At 38.2% G+C, this 22,239-nt stretch overlaps 2 protein-coding genes across 9 annotated transcripts in view; one reads left to right on the top strand and one right to left on the bottom strand.

Moving 5' to 3' along the window:
* Window positions 1-22,239, top strand: part of Reps2 (RALBP1 associated Eps domain containing 2) — a 262,097-nt gene that overhangs the window by 170,682 nt on the left and 69,176 nt on the right. The window lies entirely within an intron of this gene.
* On the bottom strand, window positions 21,980-22,237 carry LOC110542109 (large ribosomal subunit protein eL42-like). The gene has a single exon (XM_021628754.1). The coding sequence runs from the start codon at window positions 22,235-22,237 to the stop codon at window positions 21,980-21,982; it is 258 nt and encodes an 85-aa protein (XP_021484429.1).

A 22,239-nucleotide genomic window follows, 5' to 3' on the forward strand; every position in this document is an offset into this window, starting at 1 on the left:
AGAGCTTGCCACTGAGTTTATATCAGAGATAACCCCTGTTCCCCTTTCTAGGGAACCTACTTGGAAACTGAGTCTATGGGCTACATCTGAGCAGGGGTTTTAGGTCCTCTCCATGCATGTTCCTTGGTTGGGGTCTCAGTCTCTGCAGGGCCGAAGGGCCCAGGTTTTTGAAGAGCCCATTGTTTGATGTCAGTTCCACCAAGTCCCATGTGTCACCTCACTCCAGGCAGTGTCTCCTTCTAACAGTTGTGAATGTTTATATGTCCTTATAAAATCAACTTCAGGTTTTATTTCTTCAAAATACTTGACACAACATTATACATGTTTTTTTTTTTCATTACTTTTTCATACTATGTAATTTCCTAGAGATACATCCATGTTCATACTGATATTTGTCTTTCTTTTATGCATATATTCTGTACAGTGACTACTTTATTTAATAATGGTACTATGGAAATTTTCAAATTTAGTGACCCATTTCCATTCATTATTTTGCAGTAAATCTTAAATATTACATAATCCCTGTAAGACTTTGTGTGTGTGTCTGTACCTGTGTGTATCAGATAAAGCTTTTCTGTTTATTTATTTTTGTTGGTTGTTGAACTCTTTAAAAGTTTATTTATATACAAATTAATTTTAGTTATATACATATTCTCATACACGCAAATCACTGTGCTTTGCTTGTATTCTCCCCTTACTACCGTCTCACGTCCTTCTTCCCCTCCCTGTGGTTTTCTGCTAGTACCCTTCTACTTAATAAAATTAGCAATAGTTCCTAAATAACATTTGATATTCAGCCAGTCTCCTGATTTCTCCCAAATATGTATTTTTGGAGTGACTTGTTCAAATCAAGATTCAAACAGATGACTATAGGTAGGTTTCTTCCTCAATCATTTGTCTCCCATGCTAGTTGCTAGTTCATTCATTCATTCATTCATTCATTCATTCATTCATCCATGCACTTATTCATTTTTTTCAAGAAAATCATTTAGCCGGTTTACTGCAATTTTCAAGTTTTTGGCTGGTTGCTTATTCTTCCATCTGCTGTATTTCCTGTGAGTGAGTAGGTACATCTAGGCTCAATTAGACTCAGATTTGTTCAATAAGTTACTTCCTTGTGGTGCTATCTTCTTTCTCCTGTTCTGTATTAGGAGCTTATTGATAGTTAACGCCTTTCTAGTTGGAATTGTTTGCTTTATTAGTGAGTTCATATAGTATTAGCCTTATCTATGTGATGTAACAGAGATCCCCAATAAGCTTTCAAATAATGATTTTTATTAGGCTTTGATCATTGTTGTCCACATATGTCAATACACTGGTAAGTGTTAAAAATCTGTCATTTGCCAAACACTTCTTCACCGGCTGCTTTCAAGCGTAATAATGTGTTACTGAATTCAGAGCTGGGAACAGGTGCACGCAACAGGCTTTCACAAAGTTGCATGAGCACTTTGCAGAAAACTGCTGCTCAGGCTCACTATTTCCTAATTTCATCGCGAAATTAAGATATTATAGTTTGTTACTTTACATTTATGAATTACGATGGTGGTTCTTTTAACCATTTTTCTATTGTCGAACATTAAGCTCATGACTACTCGAAAGCATATAAACCGAAGGAAAACATAACACATTGTCATTTGTAGGAGCTTTTAGTTATTTTTTTGAAAATTGAGATAGCCTTTAGTTATGGTGGTTAGAAAAGTGTTGTATCTCTTCTATCAGGAGTTAATGAGTGCTGACTGCAGCCTTGGCATTGTGTAGAATCCCAAGAGGAGTATGGATATGACCCCAAACTCTCCTAGTTAATATCATGTGACATGTGCTTGGGAGAAGGAGACTGAATGTGGGAATTTGCTAGTAGGCAGGGGTAATTCAGGGCTGTTGAAGTAGATATTAAAACACAAATATTACTTTGGAGTCAAATCCTATTCATTGTTCCTTGACATCTGCAGTTTGTGTCTCATTGCTAGTTGCCTGTGAGGCTACTATATAGTAGTTTCTAATCTTGTTTGCTTTCCTGGGGCTATGGGCTACATCTTTTTTTCAAGTGTCTCCATGAGGTTACTTCCCTACTTATAACCCTTCAAGACCTGTTATATCAACACCTAATTCCTGTTAGTACTGAAATTGAAGTCACAAGAATACACTGATTCAGTAAGAGAATGGTACCATGGGCTGGAGTGCCTGGGCTAGAACACATTATAGGAAGGAAGTAGACACAAAAAGATTCCAGTTTGTTTCGTGGTCAAAAAAAAAATGATGATCAGGGAAGGAACATTTATAAGGATATAAGAAGTTATAAAGGAAGGGTTTCACTAGAGTGGCAAGGTTGATCCTAGTGGTTACAGTTATGGTGCAAATTAGTTGCCAACTCAATTTGAAATGTTTAAGGCTTAGTTTGACCACTATCATATTTTAAAAGTTTGTAGTAGGAAAGAGAGTTCTAGGTGATAGAAACTTCCAGGTTGTCTTTTTCTTTGTCTCCATTACTCAGCTGTAACAAATATATGGACGTAAAAAGAGTAAGGCTTGTAGGAATGTGCTACTACACTTGGCCATAAATTTGAATTTTGGTGAGTTGTAGTTTTCTCAGTCTTTTTCTTCTATGGATCATATCTAAGAAATCTTTGTCTAACCCAAGGTCTTAAACATTTTCTCCATATTCTTCTACATTTCATCATTTCAGCTTTTGTATTTAGATTCCATAATTAATTTTGGCTTTAATTTTGCACAAATTATGAGGTAAAGACCTGAGTTAATCACTTTTTATTTGGATGTTCAGTTTTTCCAGAACAGTTTGTCAAAGAAAATGCACTTTATGTTCTATAGCTCTGCACTGGAACCTTTGTTGAGAATCATCTGACTTCTAAGTGTTTCCTTTTTAGACTCTCTTTTGTTGAACTTTGGGCTTGTTTTCATATCAGTACTATACTGAGTATATATATTTAAAGCTTTAGTTTATTGTTTGTTTTTCTGTATGTGTGTATCAGTATAAGTGCAAGTGGAAGTGGAAGCTAGAAGAGGGCATCCAATTCCTGGGAACTGGAATTATAGATAGTTGTGAGCTGCCAGGTGGGTGATGGAAATTGAATTTGGGACTTGTGAATAGGTAGCCACATGACTAAATGCTTGCATCAGTAGCAGTTTTGTTTTATTTAAAAATTAAAAATTCTTTTTATATGTAGTTTGTTCTTTGACATTCTCATACATGTATATAATGTGTTCTAATCATTCTTCACACACTTTCTCATCTCCATCCTACTTCTGTGAACCTTAAATCTTTCTTATAAATTCCTTTTCCAAGTGTGTGCCTTTTGTTTTGTTTTGTGTCCCATTAAGCATTACAAAGGGCATCTGTGCGACTATGGCTTTAGAACTATTCGCTGAAGCTTGGTGGGCTCACCATTGGGTAAACAAAGGCAATTACACTCTCTTCCCAGATTCATCAGTAGCCAATAGTCAGCTTAAAGTAGAGCTCTATGAGCCCTTCTCCATCAATGACTTATTGTGGACAAGGCCAAGTCTTGTACAGACTCAGTTTAGGTTAACTTCAGATGCTGTGAATTCATCACATAGCAATGGCTATGTTGTGCCTAAGAGATGACATTTTACAGCCCTTTTCCCTATCCTTGACCCTTAAATTCCCTGACCTTTCTTTTGTGATGTTTTCGGAGCCATAGAGGATGTGGTATAAATGTCCTGTTTAGGGCTAGCCAAATCATCACTTTTTCTCGGAGCAGCTATACATCTCTATATTAAAGACTATTCACTGTAAAGAAAGGCTTCTCTGATTAAAGATGAGAATATTACTTGCCTATGAATATAAATGCAGATTTTTTTAAGAAGCCATTTTGACATTATGTCTGCCAGTTTAACCAAACAAAGTGTTCTCCCTGGTGCCAGGGCCAGGGTTTTAACTACCAGGCATGGGTTTCCTCTTATGAAGTGGACCTTTTAAATGTATTTATTTATTCTTTCCCCTTCTCTGTGTGTACACTATGGCACATGTGTGGAGGTCAGAGGTCTACTTGTGGGAACTAGGGTGTCAGTTCTCTCCTTCTAACATGTTGGGTCCTAAGGATCAGACTCAGGTCATCGGGATTGACGTCAAGAACCTTTATCTGGCTGGAGAGATGGCTCAGAGGTTAAGAGCACTGACTGCTCTTCCAAAGGTCCTGAGTTCAGTTCCCAGCAACCACAGGGTGGCTCACAATCATCTATAGTGAGATCTGGCGCCCTCTTCTGGCATGTAGTTGTACATGCATACAGAACACTGTATAAATAAATAAGCAAATAAATCTTTAAAAATAAAAGAACCTTTATCCACTGGATCTTCTCACTGGTCCTTAGTTTTCTTGAAGTCAAAGGAATTGTGTGTCTATTCTTCCATATTCATGTGAATTTTAGAGGTTGAACTCAGGTTGTCACACTTACATGGCAAGTACTTTTTTAAAAAAAAGTTATTTTAATCACAGGTTATTCACTTATATCCCAGCCGTAGCTCCCTCCCTCTTTCCCTCCCAACCCCACCCTCCCTCCCTTATCTCCTCCCTGCCCTCTTCCAAGTCCACTGATAGGGGAAGTCCTCCTCCCCTTCCATCTGACTCTAGACTATCAGGTATCTTCAGGACTGGCTGCAGTGTCCTCCTCTGTGGCCTAGCAAGGCTGCTTCTCCCTCGGGGGGGGGGGGGGAGATCAATCAGTGAGTCACTGAGTTCATATCAGAAATAATCCTTGTCCCCCATACTAGGTAACCCAATTGGATACTGAGCTACCATGGGCTACATCCGAGCAGGGGTTCTAGGTTATATCCATGCATGGTCCTTGGTTGGAGAATTAGTCTCAGAAAAGACCCCTGTGCCCTGATATACTTGGTCCTTGTGGAGCTCCTGTCCGCTCTAGGTGATAATAACTCCCCATTCTTTCATATGATTCCCTGCACTCTGCCGAAGGTTTAATTATTAGTCTCAGCATCTGCTTTGAAACACTGCTAGGTAGAGTCTTTCAGAGGCCCTCTGCGGTAGGCTCCTGTCCTGTTACTTGTTTTCTCCTACTTCTAATGTCCATCCCATTTGTCTTTCTAGGTAAGGACTGATCATCTTACCCTTGGTCCTCTTTCTTGTTTATCTTCTTTAGGTGTACAGATTTTAGTATGTTTATCCTATCTTATGGGTCTAGTACCCACTTATAAGTGAGTATATACCGTGTGTGTCTTTCTGCTCCTGTGATACCTCACTCAGGATGATCTTTTCTAGATCTCACCATTTGCCTGCAAAATTCATGATTTTCTTTTTTTTTTAATTGCTGAGTAGTATTCCATTGTGTAAAAGTACCAAATTTCTGTATCCATTCCTCTGTTGATGGACATCTGGGTTGTTTCCAGGTTCTGGCTATTATAAATAAAGCTGCTACAAACATGACTGAGCAAATGTCCTCGTTGTGTACTTGAGCATCTTTTGTATATATGCCTAGGAGTGGAATAGCTGGATCTTGAGGAAGCAGTATTCCTGATTGTCTGAGAAAGCACCAGATTGATTTCCAAAATGGTTGTACAAGTTTACATTCCGACCAGCAATGGAGGGGGGTTCCCCTTTCTCCACATCCTCTCCAGCATGTGTTGTCACTTGAGTTTTTTATCTTAGTCATTCTGATAGGTGTAAGGTGAAATCTCAGGGTCGTTTTCATTTGCATCTCTCTGATGGCTAAGGATGTTGAGCATCTCTTTAGGTGTTTCTCTGCCATTTTGTATTCTTCTACAGAGAGCTCTCTGTTTAGCTCTGTACCCTATTTTTAATTAGATTGCCTGAATTATTGCCTTTTAACTTCTTTAGTTCTTTATATATTCTGGATATCAGCCCTCTGTCAGATAGAGGGTTGGTGAAGATCCTTTCCCAATCTGTAGGCTGTCGTTTTGTTCTGACAACAGTGTGGTTTGCTTTACAGAAGCTTTTCAGTTTCATGAGGTCCCATTTATTGATTGTTGCTCTTAGAGCCTGTGCTGTTGATGTTCTGTTCAGGAGGTTGTCTCCTGTGCCAATGAGTTCTAGGCTATTTCCCAATTTTTCTTCTAACAGATTTAGTGTATCTGGTTTTATATTGAGGTCTTTGATCCACTTGGACTTTAGTTTTGTGCAGGGTAATGAATATGGATCTATTTTCATTTTTCTGCATGTAGACATCCAGTTGGACCAGCACCATTTGTTGAAGATGCTGTCTTTTTTCCATTAAACGGTTTTGGCTTCTTTGTAAAAAACCAAGTATTCATAGGTGTTTGGGTTTATTTCTGGGTCTTCTATTTGGTTCCATTGATCCACCTTTCTGTTTCTATGCCAATACCATGCAGTTTTTATTACTGTTGCTCTGTAGTACAGCTTGAGATCAGGGATGGAGATACCACCAAATGATCTGTTGTTATACAGGTTGTTTTGGAAATTCTGGGTTTTTTGTTTCTCCATATGAAGTTGAGAATTATTCTTTAAAGGTCTGTAAAAAATTGTGTTGGTATTTTGATGGGAATTGCATTGAACCTGTAGATTGCTTTTGGCAGAATGGCCATTTTCACTATGTTGATCCATGAGCATGGGAGATCTTTCCATCTTCTGATGTCTTCAATTTCTTTCTTCAGAGACTTGAAGTTTTTTTCAAACATGTCATTCACCTGCTTGGTTAGAGTCACCCCAAGGTACTTTAGGTTATTAGTGGCTATTGTGAAGGGTGTTGTTTCCCTGATTTCTTTCGTGGCCATTTTTTTCTTGGGTATACAGGAGGGCTTCTGATTTTTTTTTTTTTTTGAGTTAATTTTGTATCCAGCCACTTTGCTGAGGATGTTTATCAGCTGAAGGAGTTCTCTGGTTGAATTTTTGGGGTCACTCAGGTATACTAGCATATCATCTGCAAATAGTGAAACTTTTAATTCTTCCTTTCTGGTTTGTATCCCCTTGCTCTAGCTAGGACTTCAAGTACTATGTTGAAGAGATATGGAGTGAGTGGGCATATTTTTCCCTGATTTCAGTGAGATTAATTTAAGTTTCTCTCCATTGAGTTTGATGTTGTCTATAGGCTTGCTATCTATTTCCTTTATTATGTGCCTTATATCCCTGGTCTCTCCAAGACTTTAAACATGAATGGATGTTGGATTTTGTCAAATGGTTTTTCAGCATCTAAGGAGATTCCCAAGTGGTTTTTTTCTCCTTCAGTTTGTTTGTATGTTGGATTACATTGAAGGATTTCCATATATTGAACCACCCTTGCATGTCTGGGATAAAGCCTACTTGATCATGGTGGATGATATCTTTTATGTGCTCTTGGATTCAGTTTGCAAGTTTTTTATTGCGTATTTTTGCATCAATGTTCATAAGAGAGATAGGTCTGAAGTTCTCTTTTTTTGTTGGGTCTTTGTGTGGTTTAGGTATCAAGGTAACGGTGGCTTCATATGATGAGTTTGGTAATGTTCCTTCTGTTTCTATTTTGTGGAATAATTTGAAGAGAATTGGAGTTAGCACTTCTTTGAAGGTCTGCATGGCAAGTACTTTACCCACTGAGCCATATCACTAAAATTATTTTTACTTTTGAGTCTATGGTTTACAGAATGACCAGGAGCATCGTTTTACTATAAGCTGGTGTATTCTTCATTTTGAAATGCTCATTCTTTGTGTTTACCCCACCCCCCATCTACTTACTTATTCTTGTCTTTCTGGGCTTTTCTGCTCTTTACTTGTCTTGAAGGCTCAAAAGGTGAAATCAGTTACTCTTCCATAGTGCTAGTAAACTTGAAATTACCTTTTTATTCCCCAGGCCTTAATATTCTCACCTGTAAAGTGAAAAAAATGAATTTGATTATATTACTTTCCAAACTCATTTATTAATATTATCTTCATTGAATAAAGCACATGTAAATTCATCTCTTTTAATCAATGGCAAAATTGTGCCCTGTTTGATACATATTTTAATAGGCTTGTATTTTTGGGATATATGCATATGGACAAGCAACAGAAACAAACAGATGTATGTATTACTAGGAAGGCACTCCTGGAAATCCTTTTGTTAAGTACATAGGTATATCTATGCCATTCATGTGCTTGACTGAGTAATTGGGATGGATATGAGGTCGCACATGCTTTTGTGACTAGAAAGAAAATAAGAATGAACAATTTCTATTACTGAGAAATAGCCACTTTATGAAACTGTCAAGAAGACAAAAGGGTCCCTTCTGATCAGACACTTGAAGCTTTTCATATGCCCGACTCTACTTGATTGATACTTAAAAGTCTAGTTCTTACTGGCAGACTCATTTTAACATTTCTTCTTCTTTGAGTACCTCCACATTGGAGTTTGAATACTTTTATTTTCTTTTATAAACTATTCTTAGGGGGAATCTGAGCTCTTTTTCATAGCTGAAGATATTTCAAATTTTACTCCCCAAAGAATCGTCCTTCTGTTCTTGAAGCTTTCAATCACCACATCTGCTGCTTTCTTTTCATTCAGTAAGTTAGAACACATGCTCCTTTATCTGATGATTTGGTCCTTGTACACATCAGAAGGAAATTAGTAAATAGTGATGTTTATGAAAGCTCTTTTACTGTGAATAATTTTTTTTTCTGGAATAAGCTCTTAAATCTGTAGACCAGGCTCTGTAGCTCAGGGTAGTCTCCAGAGTGCTGGGATTATAAACATGAACCACTACATCCAGCTTGCCTGAAAATTTCTAAGTATAAGGACATAAGAGGATAAAACGTGTTACAGGTTAGTGTTTGGGGTGAAATCCAGAGAATCATACTTAATAAATTTGAGAAATAACTTCATATTTGTAGTTGTGAGCCTAGTCTTTAACAGGTGAGCCATCTCTCAAGCTGAAGAAATAATTATAAACAAAGAGGGCTATTAGCATGTTACATGAGTTTAGGATTAAATGGTAATTTCTTTACCTGAACATTTGAATCTATCTTTGATGATCTAAGTATTTTTTTTTTTTCTGATTGCACTTAAAGTTTTTTTCCTTGATAAAGGCTGGCTGATGTTCTACCTTAACTAAAAGCAACCTGCAGTTGCTTCAAGAAGATGGTAACATGTATATAAAAGAAGTATTATTTCCCCCTTCTTCGTGCACCACCTTTTCCATTCTATTAACAGGCACATTGTCATCATTTGCAAATGTACAATAATATTCAGGGAAAATATTTTTAAAGTTGCACTTTCTGTGAAGGTGTATATTTTGTTTTGATTGATTAGACCATATAAGATAAAATATCTAATTTTAAGTCAAAATGGGACTGCAGATATAAGAGAAGGCTCTTCACTAAGTTCAATTCTACTTATTAAAACATTGTCTAAGAGCTTGCTAAAAAATGACAGTATGCTTAGGTGCTGTGGGAGGCAGATGGACTAGATATAAAATTGGTAGAATGAGATTTGTTAACTACCTCACACCATGAGCCATAAACATAAGGAAAAGGTTTTTGTTTTTGTTTTTGTTTTTTGCTGCAGCAACCCAAAACCTGTCTCATTTGTATGTGGTGGGGGAGGATGGATGATTTAGCTGCACATGCTCATATATTCCTGACTATGCTTAGTTGCAAAAACCAAATCTTGTGGTTTCTCACTTAGATTCCAAATCTGGAACAAAGAATAATGAATGCACATTCTTAATTTTTCCTTTTTTAAAATTTATTCTTTATTAATTACACTTTATTCACTTTGTGTCCCCCCTGTAGTTCTCTCCCTCCTTCTGTCCCAATCCCTCCCTTCCTCCACCCTCTGCATGCATGCCCCTCCCCAAGTCCACTGATAGGGGAGGTCTTCTTTTCCTTCCTTCTGATCCTAGTGAATTAGGTCTCATCAGGAGTGGCTGCAGTGTCTTCTTCTGTGGCCTGATAATGTTGCTTCCCCCTCAGGGGGAGGTGATCAAAGAGCAGGCCAATCAGTTCATGTCAGAGTCAGTCCTTGTTCCTATTACAATGGAACCCACTTGGATACTGAACTGCCATGGGCTACATCTGTGCAGGGGTTCTAGGTTATCTCCATGCATGGTACTTGGTTGGAGTATCAGTCTCAGGAAAGACCCCTGTGCTCAGATTTTTTGGTTCTGTTGTTCTCCTTGTGGAGTTCCTGTCCTCTCCAGATCTTACTGTTTCCCACTTCTTTCCTAAGATTCCCTGCACTCTGCCCAAAGGTTGACCATAAGTCTCAGCATCAGCATTGATAGTCTGGTGGGAATGTAAACTTGTACAACCACTCTGGAAAGCAATCTGGCACTTCCTCAGACAACTAGGAATAGCGTTTCCTCAAGATCCAGCCATACCACTCCTAGGCATATATCCAAAAGAGGCTCAAGTCCACAATAAGGACATTTGCTCAACCATGGTTGTAGCAGCCTTATTTGTAATAGCTGGAAGCTGGAAACAGCCCAGATGCCCCTCAGTGGAGGAATGGATACAGAAATTGTGGTACATCTACACAATGGAATATTATTCAGCAATGAAAAACAAGGAAATCATGAAATTTGCAGGTAAATGGTGGGATCTGGAAAAGATCATCCTGAGTGAGCTGTCCCAGAAGCAGAAAGATGCACATGGTATATACTCACTTATATAGACATATAATATAGGATAAACCTACTAAAATCTGTACACCTAAAGAAACTAATCAAGAGGGAAGACTCTTGCTAAAATGCTCAATTCCTATCCAGAAAGGCAAAGAGGATGGACATTAGAAGAAGGAGAAAAGAGGGAACAAGTCAGGAGCCTGACACAGAGGACCTCTGAAAGGCTCTGCCCTGCAGACTATCAATGCAGATGCTGAGAATTTTTCCTTTCTATTGATTGAGAGTAGTGAAAATTACTTTTGAAAGAGAAGAAAGAAGCTTGTAAGGTAACCATAGTTAATATCTTGACATGGTACAGAGAATAGCCTAGAAGTTCCATGCTAAACTGAGGAATAAACAAAAGTCTGTGGAGGAGTTCCTCTTAGGCCACTGATATGTCTCTCCAAACATAGGGGAATACATTCTACTGCAAGATTGTTAATGTTTATTGTTTTGCTATTTCTTCCCTCACAGTTCTAAATAATATAATCTCTTCTTGAGTGGTCAGCATTGTTATCATCACCTGTCTTTCTTCAATTCTCCAGTATAGCTATATTCTAATTTTTATTACATACATATTTAGCATTTATATTAGGGTTATTAAACTAGTACAGTTACCTTTTATGTTTGTATATTTATCTTTTGTGTTTGTTCAAGTTTTAGTTCATCTTAGAGTGAATAATAAAACTTGTTTTTTTTTCCCACTGTACTTTCCCCTAATTTGGCTACAGACTTCAGCAGTTTTCCATAGTTTCTCTTGTGAACTTTTGGCACATCAGGTACTCTGTACATTTTACATTTTCAGAGAAATGTAAACTTATGGTCTTAAGTGCTTGTTATATAATTTTCATCGTGATATCTCCATATTGTTGTCATAGGATTCCCCTGTTCATTCAACCGTATTGCATTTCTTTTATCCTATATCCCTTGCTTTACTTTTTGTTTTCTCTTTTGTTTTAATGTGTCTCACTCCTCCCGTTTAGAATGGGAATATTTGCTTTATATCACTGTCTATCTAAAAATATATATAACATGTTTTATTTTTATTTTACAGAGGCTCAAAGCTAAGATACTGAATTGTATGTAAGAAGAAAGTTTGAACTTTGGAACAGAGTTGTAACTGTTAAAACTCTTTAGAATGTATCCTTAGGTGGCTTCCCAGGGAAGGATACATACAAGGGGCCTTTTTAAAATTATACCCTTGTTCAGGCTGCTAGTTTGTGTAGTGCATGAGTTAGTTGTTTTGGCGCTGTAACCAAATACCTGACCAAAAAATAAAACAAAACAAAACAAACAAACAAACAAACAAAAAACGTATGAGAGGACAGGTTTACTTTGGCTCTCAGTTTGAGAGGATAGAGTCAATTGTGGTGGTGGGGAAGGCATGGAGAATTGATGGGGACTGGAGCATGTAGTTGAGACTACTCACATTATTTCCAGACCAGAAAACAGAGTTTAAGGAGTAGGGCCAAGCTATAAAGTCTTGAGGTACGCTCCCAGTGCCAGCATCTAGTGAGACTTTGCCTCCTAGAGTTTCCCCAACATCTCAAAACAGTACCACCACCTGGAGACCAAGAATTTAAACATGTGAACCTGTGAGGAGCACTTTACTTTCAAACCACAATATCCCACTCCCGATACCCACAGTTTCATGGTTATCTTATAATATAAAATGCATTCAGTTCAACCTAAACAGGCTTCATCACCTTAACAGTTACAGTTCTGTTCTAAAGTTCAGTTTCTTCTTATATACAATGCAGTATCTTAACTTTGAGCCTCTGTAAAATAAAAAAAATAAAACATGTTTTATATCTATATCTTGATATAGATATACAGTGACATATAGCAAATATTCCCATTCTAAGAGGGAGGAATGAGACGTATTAAGGAAAGATCAGACCAAAGGTGATCTAAATGCAGCAGAGTAAATACCAAATCCTGAATCTCCATGTTTAGTAACTGGGTTTGTCTAGCCTGCTCCAGTTCTTTTGCCTACAGGACATGTGGCATCTCGGTTGGATAGGTTACACTTCTGAATAACTACAGTCGCTCTCCCCCCCCACCCCACTTCCCCACGCTCAGCTTTACTTGGGTTTCAAGCTCCTCCCCTCACCAAATTTTACATTTCTTTACTTGGTTTTAATTAGGTTTATGTTCCTTTCCTCACTCCATTGCACGTTATCTATGTTTGTCATCTTCACTTTCTTTTCTCCTTTACTCTAAATCTGGATAAATGTAACAAACAACAGACATGCCAAAGCCTGAATTTTATACTGGTTTGAAACTTCCTCCACCAAATAAATAAGTTAGTTGCAGCTTGATTCATCCTAACTCAAGTTTTCAAGACATGGGTAGAATGCAAATAGATTTTTTTTTTTTTTTTTTTTTTGCCAGAATTTAATATGAGTGGCCTCCAGCTCAGGTCCCAGTAGAGCTTTCCATTCTCTCTGAAGACTCAGGAGAAAAATCTTTTTATAGTCTTAGTATCTACTGCCATTACAGTCTTATGAACTCCCATCAGAACGGCCCATTAAGTCCATACTATACCATCCAAAAGCCTCTGTAGCCCACAGTTCTAGACTGTTGTGCATTCCTACTGAAAGTATTTCAAAAAGCCATAAAGCATGTTGTCAAGGTTATCAACAGCAACAGCTCCATTTCTTGACACTAATATTCTATATTGTTGACTTTTCTCATTGCTGTGGCCAAATACATGACAAAAGAAAAAAAAAAACAATTTCCTGGAGAACAGGTTTATTTGCACTCATGGTTTTAAAAGGTTCAGGCCATTGTGGTAGAAAAGGCAGGGTGAAGTTTGTGGTAACTGAACCATATCCTCACATTAAGACGGACCGGGAAGCAAAAATAGTTCAGGAAGGGAGGCTGGGCTGTAAAATCTCAAGGCCTGCCCCAGCGACCTACTTCCTCTGGAGAGGATTCTGTCTTCCCAAACAGCACCACCAGTTTGAGACACGGTACTGCAAAATGAAAGCCTATGGGAGGGCATTTCACAGTCAAACTACAAGTATATAGCTCTCAATTGGAAGTATTTTTTTTTTTTTTTTTTTAGAAATCTGATACAATTGTTTCAATGAATTCTAGGGTCTAAATGTACATTCAAAACTTTAAAACCTTTTGGACATCTGTTACTTGGTATGTGGTCTGCCTTCCTCTCCCGTTCTCAGCAAAAACATGTAGATATTTTCTAATTCCAGTGTTTTTGTGATAATGTGTCTTGCCATACTTTTTTTTTTTTTCCCCGTTGTGTTCGGTGCTCAGTGGGCCCTTTTAATTTAGGAGCTCATACTGTTTATTTCTGGAAATAATTATTAAGCCATTTAATTGATTCATTTTTCATATTTTCTGTCTCTCTGTAGAACTTTTATTTGAATATTACTCTACTTTCTGGGAGCTTTCCTGCGATTATCTTTGAAACTTTCTACTGAACTTTCACTTTCTGGTATCATATTTTAATTTCTGAGTGCTTTTTAAATTTCTGAATGTTGTTTTCTCAATAGCTTCCAATTATCTCATTGTTCTAAACAGTGTCTCTTATTGCAACTTTACTTGATGATTCTACTTATGATTTCATTTCACACCCTCTATTTTACTTCTCAGTACCATATAAGATTATTATTATTTACAGTTTCTTCACTTTGTAGCCCAGTAGCTCTCTCTCTCTCATCTCCTCTGGGTCCTCCCCTCTCCTCCCTCTTCTCCCCTTCCCCCTCCCCTAGTCCACTGTTAGGGGAAGTTCTCTCCTATTATCTGACCCTAGCCTATCAGGTCTCATCAGGACTGCCTGGATCCTCTTCCTCTGTGGCTTGGCAAGGCCAAGTGATCAAAGAGCAGGCAAACGAGTTCATGTCAGAGACTGCCCCTGCTCCTGTTCCTAGGAAACCCACATGGAGACTATACTACTAAGGCATTAAAAACAAGGAAATCATAAATTTTCAGACAAATGGATGGAACTAGAAAAGATCATCCCGAGTGAGGTAACCCAGAAGCAGAAAGACATACATGGTATAAGCAGATACTTATAAGCAGATGTTAACCATTTAATATAGGACAAACATACTAAAATCTACAGACCTAAAGAAACTAAACAACAAGGAGGACCCTAGGGAAGAAGCATCATACTCATTCATAAGGGCAAATAGGTTAGACACCAGAAGTGATAGGAGAGAGGGAACAGGACGGGAGCCTACACATAGGACCTCTGAAAGACTGTACCCAGCAGGGGCTCTAAGCAGATGCAGAGACTCATAGCCAAACTTTGGGCAGAGTTCAGAGAGTCTTATGGGAGAAGAGGGAGATAGAAAGACCTGTCGGAGACAGGAGCCACAGAAGGAGACCAACAAAGCCAAAATATCTGGGCCCAGGGGGACCTACAGAGACTGATGCACTGACCAAGGACCATCTATGGGAAGGACCTAGACCCCCTGCTCAGATGTAGCCCATAGGCAGCATATTAAGATTTATAGAGATTTTTTTCAGCCCCTGCCTCCCAAATAATATTTTTGTAGCACCCCAAACAGTGCCTAGTATATAGTAATTATTTAAGTATTTATGAAATAAAGTGAATGTCCAATCTTATTATACCAATAATATATAATTTAAAGTATTATCCTAAAGAAGTGGGAGATAGTAAGACCTGGAGAGGATAGGAGCTTTATAAGGATAGCAATAGATCCAAAAAGTCTGGGCACAGGGGTCTTTTCTGAAACTGATACTCCATCCAAGGACCACTCATGGAGATGGCCTGGAACCCCTGCATGGAGGTAGCCTATGGAAGTTCATTGTCCAACATAGTAATGGAGACAGGGACTGTCTCTGACATGAACTGATTGGCCTACTCTTTGATTACCTCCCCCTGAGGGGGGAGCAGCCTTACCAGGCCACAGAGGAAGACAATGCAGCCACTTCTGATAAGATCTGATAGGCTAGGGTCAGAGGGAGGAAGACCTCCACTACTAGTGGACTTGGGGAGGGGCATGGGTGAAGAAGGGGGAGGAAAGGAGGAATTGGGAGGGGAGGAGGGAGGGAAGCACTGGGGGGATAAAAAGTGAATAAACTGTAAATAATAAAAATAAACATAATTAAAAAAATAAAAAAGTATTATCCTAGTATAGGTTTATTATCTTTGAAATCAATTTTCTATTATTTATTATGTAAATTATGTTAGAACATTTTCTGCAGATACCTAGTAATACATAATTACCTGATTACATTTAAGAATTAGAGACATACTGGCTTAGAATATATCCACAAATGGATGGGATTCGCCAAATGTGGGCATAATGGTAGAGTGATCTAGCAGGGTAATACTCTTGGTGGCCCCTTTATGTCAATAGCTTTTGATCTATCTTCTTAGCTCATCAGATTCCTTGGGAAACATTTTTTTTAATCTTTAGATATCATTTTTTTTTCAGGGAGTAGATGGGAAGAGGTCTGAAAGGGTCTCAATATCTAGAGAATATACATTTTTTCTTACTCAACTGCCTTCTCAAATTTGTGCTTGAGGTAGCGCTACTCCCAATTTTCTGAGAAAGGCCCAGATTGATTTCCAAAGTGATTGTACAAGTTTGTGCTCTCACCAGCAGTGGAGGAGGGTTCCCCTTTCTCTACATCCTCTCCAGCATGTGTTGTCACTTCAGTTTTTGATCATAGCCATTCTGATGGGTGTAAGGTGAAATCTCAGGGTCGTTTTGATTTGCATCTCCCTGATTACTAAGGCTGTTGAACATTTCTTTAAGTGTTTCTCTACCTTTTGATATTCCTCTGTTGAGAATTCTCTGTTTTAGCTCTGTACCCCATTTTTTTTAATTGGATTACTTGATTTGTTGCCATTTAACTTCTTAACTCTCTCACAGACACACTCACTTGCATGCATGTGTGGAAAGCACACAGAGGATCCAAGCACTCACTCACAAGCATATGCAGTAAGCTTAGAGAGCCCTCAGTTTTCTACTCTCAGATTTGGGTCCCCTGTTTGGCCATTAGAATAAGGAGGCCCCATACCTGGGTTATCCACTCCCTGTCCCTGCCATAGCCACCTCCGCAACCAGAGCAACCAAAAGAGCAGCAGAAAAATGCAGGGAGTCAATAGTTCTTCACTCTCAGACCACGGAGACGCCAGGGGGCTTGGCTCCAATCTGTCCCAGATTGGACAGATTGTCCCCTCTAGACCAAGAAGCCACAAAGTCCATGATGTTCTGGCTTCAGCCACCCACCCTCTGCCCTTCAGAAACGGTGCACACTGGATGCTGCCATCTTGGAGTTCTCTCTCCAACATTTCTTTAAGCATTTCTCTACTATTCAATGTTCCTCTGTTGAAAATTCTCTGCTTAGCTTTGAACCCCACTTTTTAATTGGCTTATTTGGTTTGTCGGTGCCTAATTTCTTGAGTTCTTTATATATTCTAGATATTAGCACTCTATTGGATGTAGGGTTGATAAAGATCTTTTCCCTGTCTGTAGGCTGTCATTTTGTTTTGCTCACAGTTTCCTTTGCTTTAAAGAAACTTTTCAGTTTCACAAGGTCCCATTTATTAATTATTGACCTTAGAGTTTCAGGTGTTGGTTTTCTGTTTAAGAAGTTGTTTCCTACCATTTACCTGCAATGGTAAATGGTGGGAACTGGAAAGGATCATCCTGAGTAAGCTATCCCAGGAGCAGAAAGACACACACGGTATATACTCCTTCATATAGACATATAATATAGGATAAACCTACTAAAATCTGTACACCTAAAGAAGCTAATCTAGAGGGAGGATTCTGGCTAAAATGCTCAATCCACACCCGGAAAGGCAAAGAGGATGGATATCAGAAGAAGAAGAAAACAGGAAACAAGTTAGGAGCCTCCCACAGAGGGCCTCTGAAAGGCTCTTCCCTGCAGACTATCAAAGATGTTGAGACTTATGGCCAAACTTTGGGCAGAATGCAGGGAATCTTATGAAAGAAGTGGGAAATAGTAAGATCTGGAGAGGACAGAAGGTCCACAAGGAGAGCAACAGAACCAAAAAATTTGAGCACAGGGGTCTTTCCTGAGATTCGTACTCCAACCAAGTACCATGCATGGTGATAACCCAGAACCCCTGCACAGATGTAGCCCATGGCAGTTCAGTGTCCAAGTGGGTTTCATAGTAATGGGAACAGGGACTGCTTCTGACATGAACCGATTGGCCTTCCCTTTGATCACCTCCCCCTGAGGGGGGAGCAGCCTTACCAGGCCACAGAGGAAGACAATGCCACCACTCTTGATGAGACCTAACAGACTAGGATCAGAAGGAAGAAAAAGAAGCCCTCCTCTACCAGTGGACTTGGGGATGGGCATGTGTTGGAGAAGGGAGAGGAAGGAAGGGATTGGGAAGGGATGAGGGAGGGAACTAGAGGGAGGATATAAAGTAAATAAAGTGTAATTAAAAATAAAATAAAATTAAAAAAACAAAAGAAGTTGTCTTCCTGTGCCAACGAGTTTGAGGCTCTTCCTCACTTTTCCTTCTAACAGATTTAGTGTGTCTGGTTTTATATTGAGGTCTTTGATCCACTTGGACATTAGTTTTGTGCAGGGTGATAGATATGGGTCCATGTGCATATTTTTACATGTGGACATCCAGTTAGATCAACATCATTTGTTGAAAATGCTATCTGTTTTCTATTTTATAGTTTTGACATCTTTGTCAAAAATCAGGTATCTGTAGTGTAGGTTTATTTATGGGTCTTCTATTCAATTCCACTGATCTGCCAGTCTGTTTCTATGCCAGTACCATGCCGTTTTTTAACTGTTGCTCTATAATACAGTTTGAAATCAAGGATGGAGATACTTCCAGAAGGTCTTTTTTTTGTACAGGATTGTTTTAGCAATTTTAGGTTTTTTGTTTTTTGATCTGTAGTTGAGAATTTTTCTTTCAAGGTCTGAAAAAAATTGTGTTGGCAATTAGCCTGGAATTGCATTGACTCTGTAGATTGCTTTTGGCAAGATGGCCATTTTTATTATGTTAATCCTACCAAGCCATGAATATGGGAGATTTTTCCATCTTTTGATATCTTTGTTGCAGAGTGATGCTAATATTTACTATTGATATATCTTCTGGTAATTCTGCTGTTAGTCCTAAACAGCTGTATAACCAAATCACCACACAGAGACTGGGTTTATTTAGTTAACCTAAAACACAATACTGGGCAGTAGTTACTCCATCCTAAACCTTCAAGCCCTCAGAGTTTCCTAACATTTAGATTGCCCACATTATACTTGCTTTTAGTGAAACCTTAGGTCCAGTCCATCTCCACGTAGTTCCAAGATCTCTCTCCTCCAGCTCTCCTAGCTCTCTTCTCCTACCTTCTCTTCCCACTCATTTCTTGCCCTCTAGCTCCTCCACACTTTCCTGTCTTCTGGCTCCTCCCAGCTCAACATTGTATCTAGTTGCTTTATTTTGACCTGTTTACAGGATGCTTAGAATAAGTATCACAATGGAATATCCGGATTGAAACCAAAGGTGGGGGGAGGGGGAGAAATCAGCATCTGAATGAACAAGGGTAAGGTGCATACATTTCAAAAGAACATTATACAAACAAAGCTTCTTCAATTTTTTTCTTCAGAGACTTGAAGTTTTTATCGTACAAGGTCTTTCACTTGCTTGGTTAGAGTTATATCAAGGTACTTTATATGTTATTTGTGGCTATTGTGAAGGGCGTTGTTTCCCTAATTTCTTTTGGCTTTTATATACAGGACGGCTACTGATTTTTTTGAGATAATTTTGTATCCAGCCACTTGGCTGAAGGTGTTTATCAGGTGTAGGAGTTCTCTGGTAGAATTTTTTGGGTCACTCATGTATACTATCATATCATCTATGAATAGTGATACTTTGACTTCTTTTCAGATTCGAGTCCACTTGGTCTCCTTTAGTTGTCTTATTGCTCTAGCTAGGACTTCAAGAACTATGTTTAAGAGACATGGAGAGAGTGAGCAGCCTTGTCTTGTACCTGATTTCAGTGCGATTGATTTAAGTTTCTCTCCATTTAGTTTGATGTTGGCTATAGACTTGTTGTATATCACCTTTACTATGTTTAGGTATGTGCCTTGTATTCCTGATCTCTCAAAGACTTTAAATATGAATGGGTATTGGATTTTATCAAATGCTTTTTCAGCATCTAAGGAGATGTTCATGTGGGTATTACCTTCTGTATTTTTTATATGATAGATTATTTTGATGGATTTCCGTATATTGACTATCCTATCCCTGCATACCTTGGATGAAGCCTACTTGGTCATGGTAGATGATATCTTTGATGTGTTCGTGGATTTGGTTTGCAAGTATTTCATTGAATATTTTTGCATCAATGTTCATAAGAGAGTTTGGCCAGAAATTCTCTTTTTTTTTTTTTTTTTTTTGTTGGGTTTTTGTAAGGTTTAGGTATCAAGGTGACTGTGGCTTCATAGAATGAGTTTGGTAATGTTCTTTCTCTTTCTATTTTGTGGATTAGTTTGAAGAGTATTGGTATTAGCTCTTCTTTGAAGGTCTGGTATAACTCTGTGCTGAAACCATCTGGCCCTGGGGTATTTATTTATTTATTCATTTATTTGTGAATTTATTTACTTGTTTATTTATTTATTTATTTATTTATTTATTTATTTGCATGGGTGACTTTTGATGATTACTTCTGTTTCTTTAGGGGATAAAGGACTATTTAAATAATTTACCTGATCTTGTTTCAGCTTTGGCAAGTGGAATTGATCAAGAAAATTGTTATTTCATTTAGATATTCAAATTTGTGGTGTATAGGCTTTTGTAGTAAGACCTAATGATTGTTTGAATTTCCTCTGTGTTTGTCATTATGTCCCCCTTCTCATTTCTGATTTTGTTGATTTGGATATTGTCCCTCTGCCTTTTAGTTAGTTTTGCTAAGGGTTTGTCTATCTTGTTGATTTTTCTCAAAGAACCAGCTCTTGGTTTTGTTGATTCTTTGTATTGTCTTCATTTCTAGCTTATTGATTTCAGCCTCGAGTTTGATTATTATTTCTAGCCCTTTACTCCTCTTGGGTGTGTCTGCTTCTTTTTTTTTTCCTCTAGGGCTTTCAGGTGCTCCATTAAATTGTTTGTGTGAGATGTTTCGAATTTCTTTTTTCTTTTTAATCCTTTGTGGGGCCTCAGAGAATGTATTATCTCTTCCTGTACTCAGGAGGCAGGTTATAGAGGAGCCTAACTTCTCAGGGTCACGGAGTTTATTTATACTTATTACAATAGTGATTACATCAGTTTACATTTGCAATTAAAAAATTATCCAATATGTAACTATTCATGAAAAATAAACCGGGACATCCTTGAATGATCATAAAGTTCAGTGATCACAAGTCCTGTACCAAGTAGATAAAGTTTAACTAAACAGGAGTGGCTTGGATCATCCCCCTTGTTTAGCTGTCATCACAGGTACCATACTCTTCAAAGTCTGCAAAGGCTTTATTCTTAGTTTATAATAAACAGAGCTTAACAAGCTGCACTATAATCTATTTTTAACCTTCTCTATTTATAAAACATTATCCTTTGTGTATCAAACTAGTTTCTACAATGTTCCCATTCTGAATTGTTTTTATGCTCTTTAGTAGGTTGCAATGAAGCTTCTAATGATTAACTTAGTTTCTAAAATTCAAAATTCAAAACTGACTTTAACATCCCATATTTATCTTCTCTTTTACCAAGCAGGCTGTGCATCTGTCATCACACTGGGCAGAAAGCTGATGCAGGACTGACAATGAGCCTAGTCCAGAATATTTATTTAGAAATCTCAAAAAAAAAAAAAAAAAAAGCCAAGGCCAAAATTCACAAGCAAAACTGTATATATCTCTGATACTCTTAAAATAATTTTCAGGGAAAGTCTAATGACCTAGATTTGAACCTGGGATCTTTGGTTCCAGGACAGCCAGGGTTACACAGAAAAACATGGGGTGAGGAGCACTTCAACAGTAAAAATCTCACCTAAAAGGTATGTCAAGAGGTTTAAAGCCAGTAATGTATATTGAATGGAGTGTACTATGCTGCCCAGAGAACACAGCCTAAACTTACTTAAGAGTAAAGCTTTACAATCACTCCAGATGTGTTACAGACCTACTAGTCCTTGAAATAAGTCTATGCTTAGAATTTGATGATAACTAGTAACTAACTCATGGATTTTAAATGCCAAGAAGTATCCCAAGGACAAGTCACATTTCATACCACTCAACAAGGTTCAAATGAAAGCAATACTCAGCTGCCATGCATAAACTTTAGTTTATTCCCCCTAAAAGACCAACTGCAATTAAATGAGGTAAACAAAAGCTCATTATTTTATTTTATTGTCTTCATAACCAAATAGCCTTAGAACGGGATCATTTGACCCTTTCTCTTTTTATCACCACCCACTGCTTTCATCTCTTAATGGACAGCATTCTCTTAGATCTGCAGTTGGGCTTAACACACTCAAGTCTCTGCACAATCTTCTTTGTAGTTTTAGCCTTTTCGCAGAAAATAGGCGTAGTCTGCCCACCATAGCCACTCTGTTTCCTGTCATAACAGCGTTTCCCCTGGGCATGCAAAGAATCCTTGCCCTTAATGTACTGTGTCACTTTGTGGGGCTTGTCACATTTCTTGCAGATTGTCCAGTGGGTCTTGGGAACATTCACCATGT

Source organism: Meriones unguiculatus, chromosome X (assembly GCF_030254825.1).
Source record: "Meriones unguiculatus strain TT.TT164.6M chromosome X, Bangor_MerUng_6.1, whole genome shotgun sequence".
NCBI classification, from domain to species: Eukaryota; Metazoa; Chordata; class Mammalia; order Rodentia; family Muridae; genus Meriones; species Meriones unguiculatus.

Coding starts and splice junctions, on each gene's coding strand:
- LOC110542109 (XM_021628754.1), bottom strand. CDS start 22,237: ATGGTGAATGTTCCCAAGACCCACTGGACAATCTGCAAGAAATGTGAC.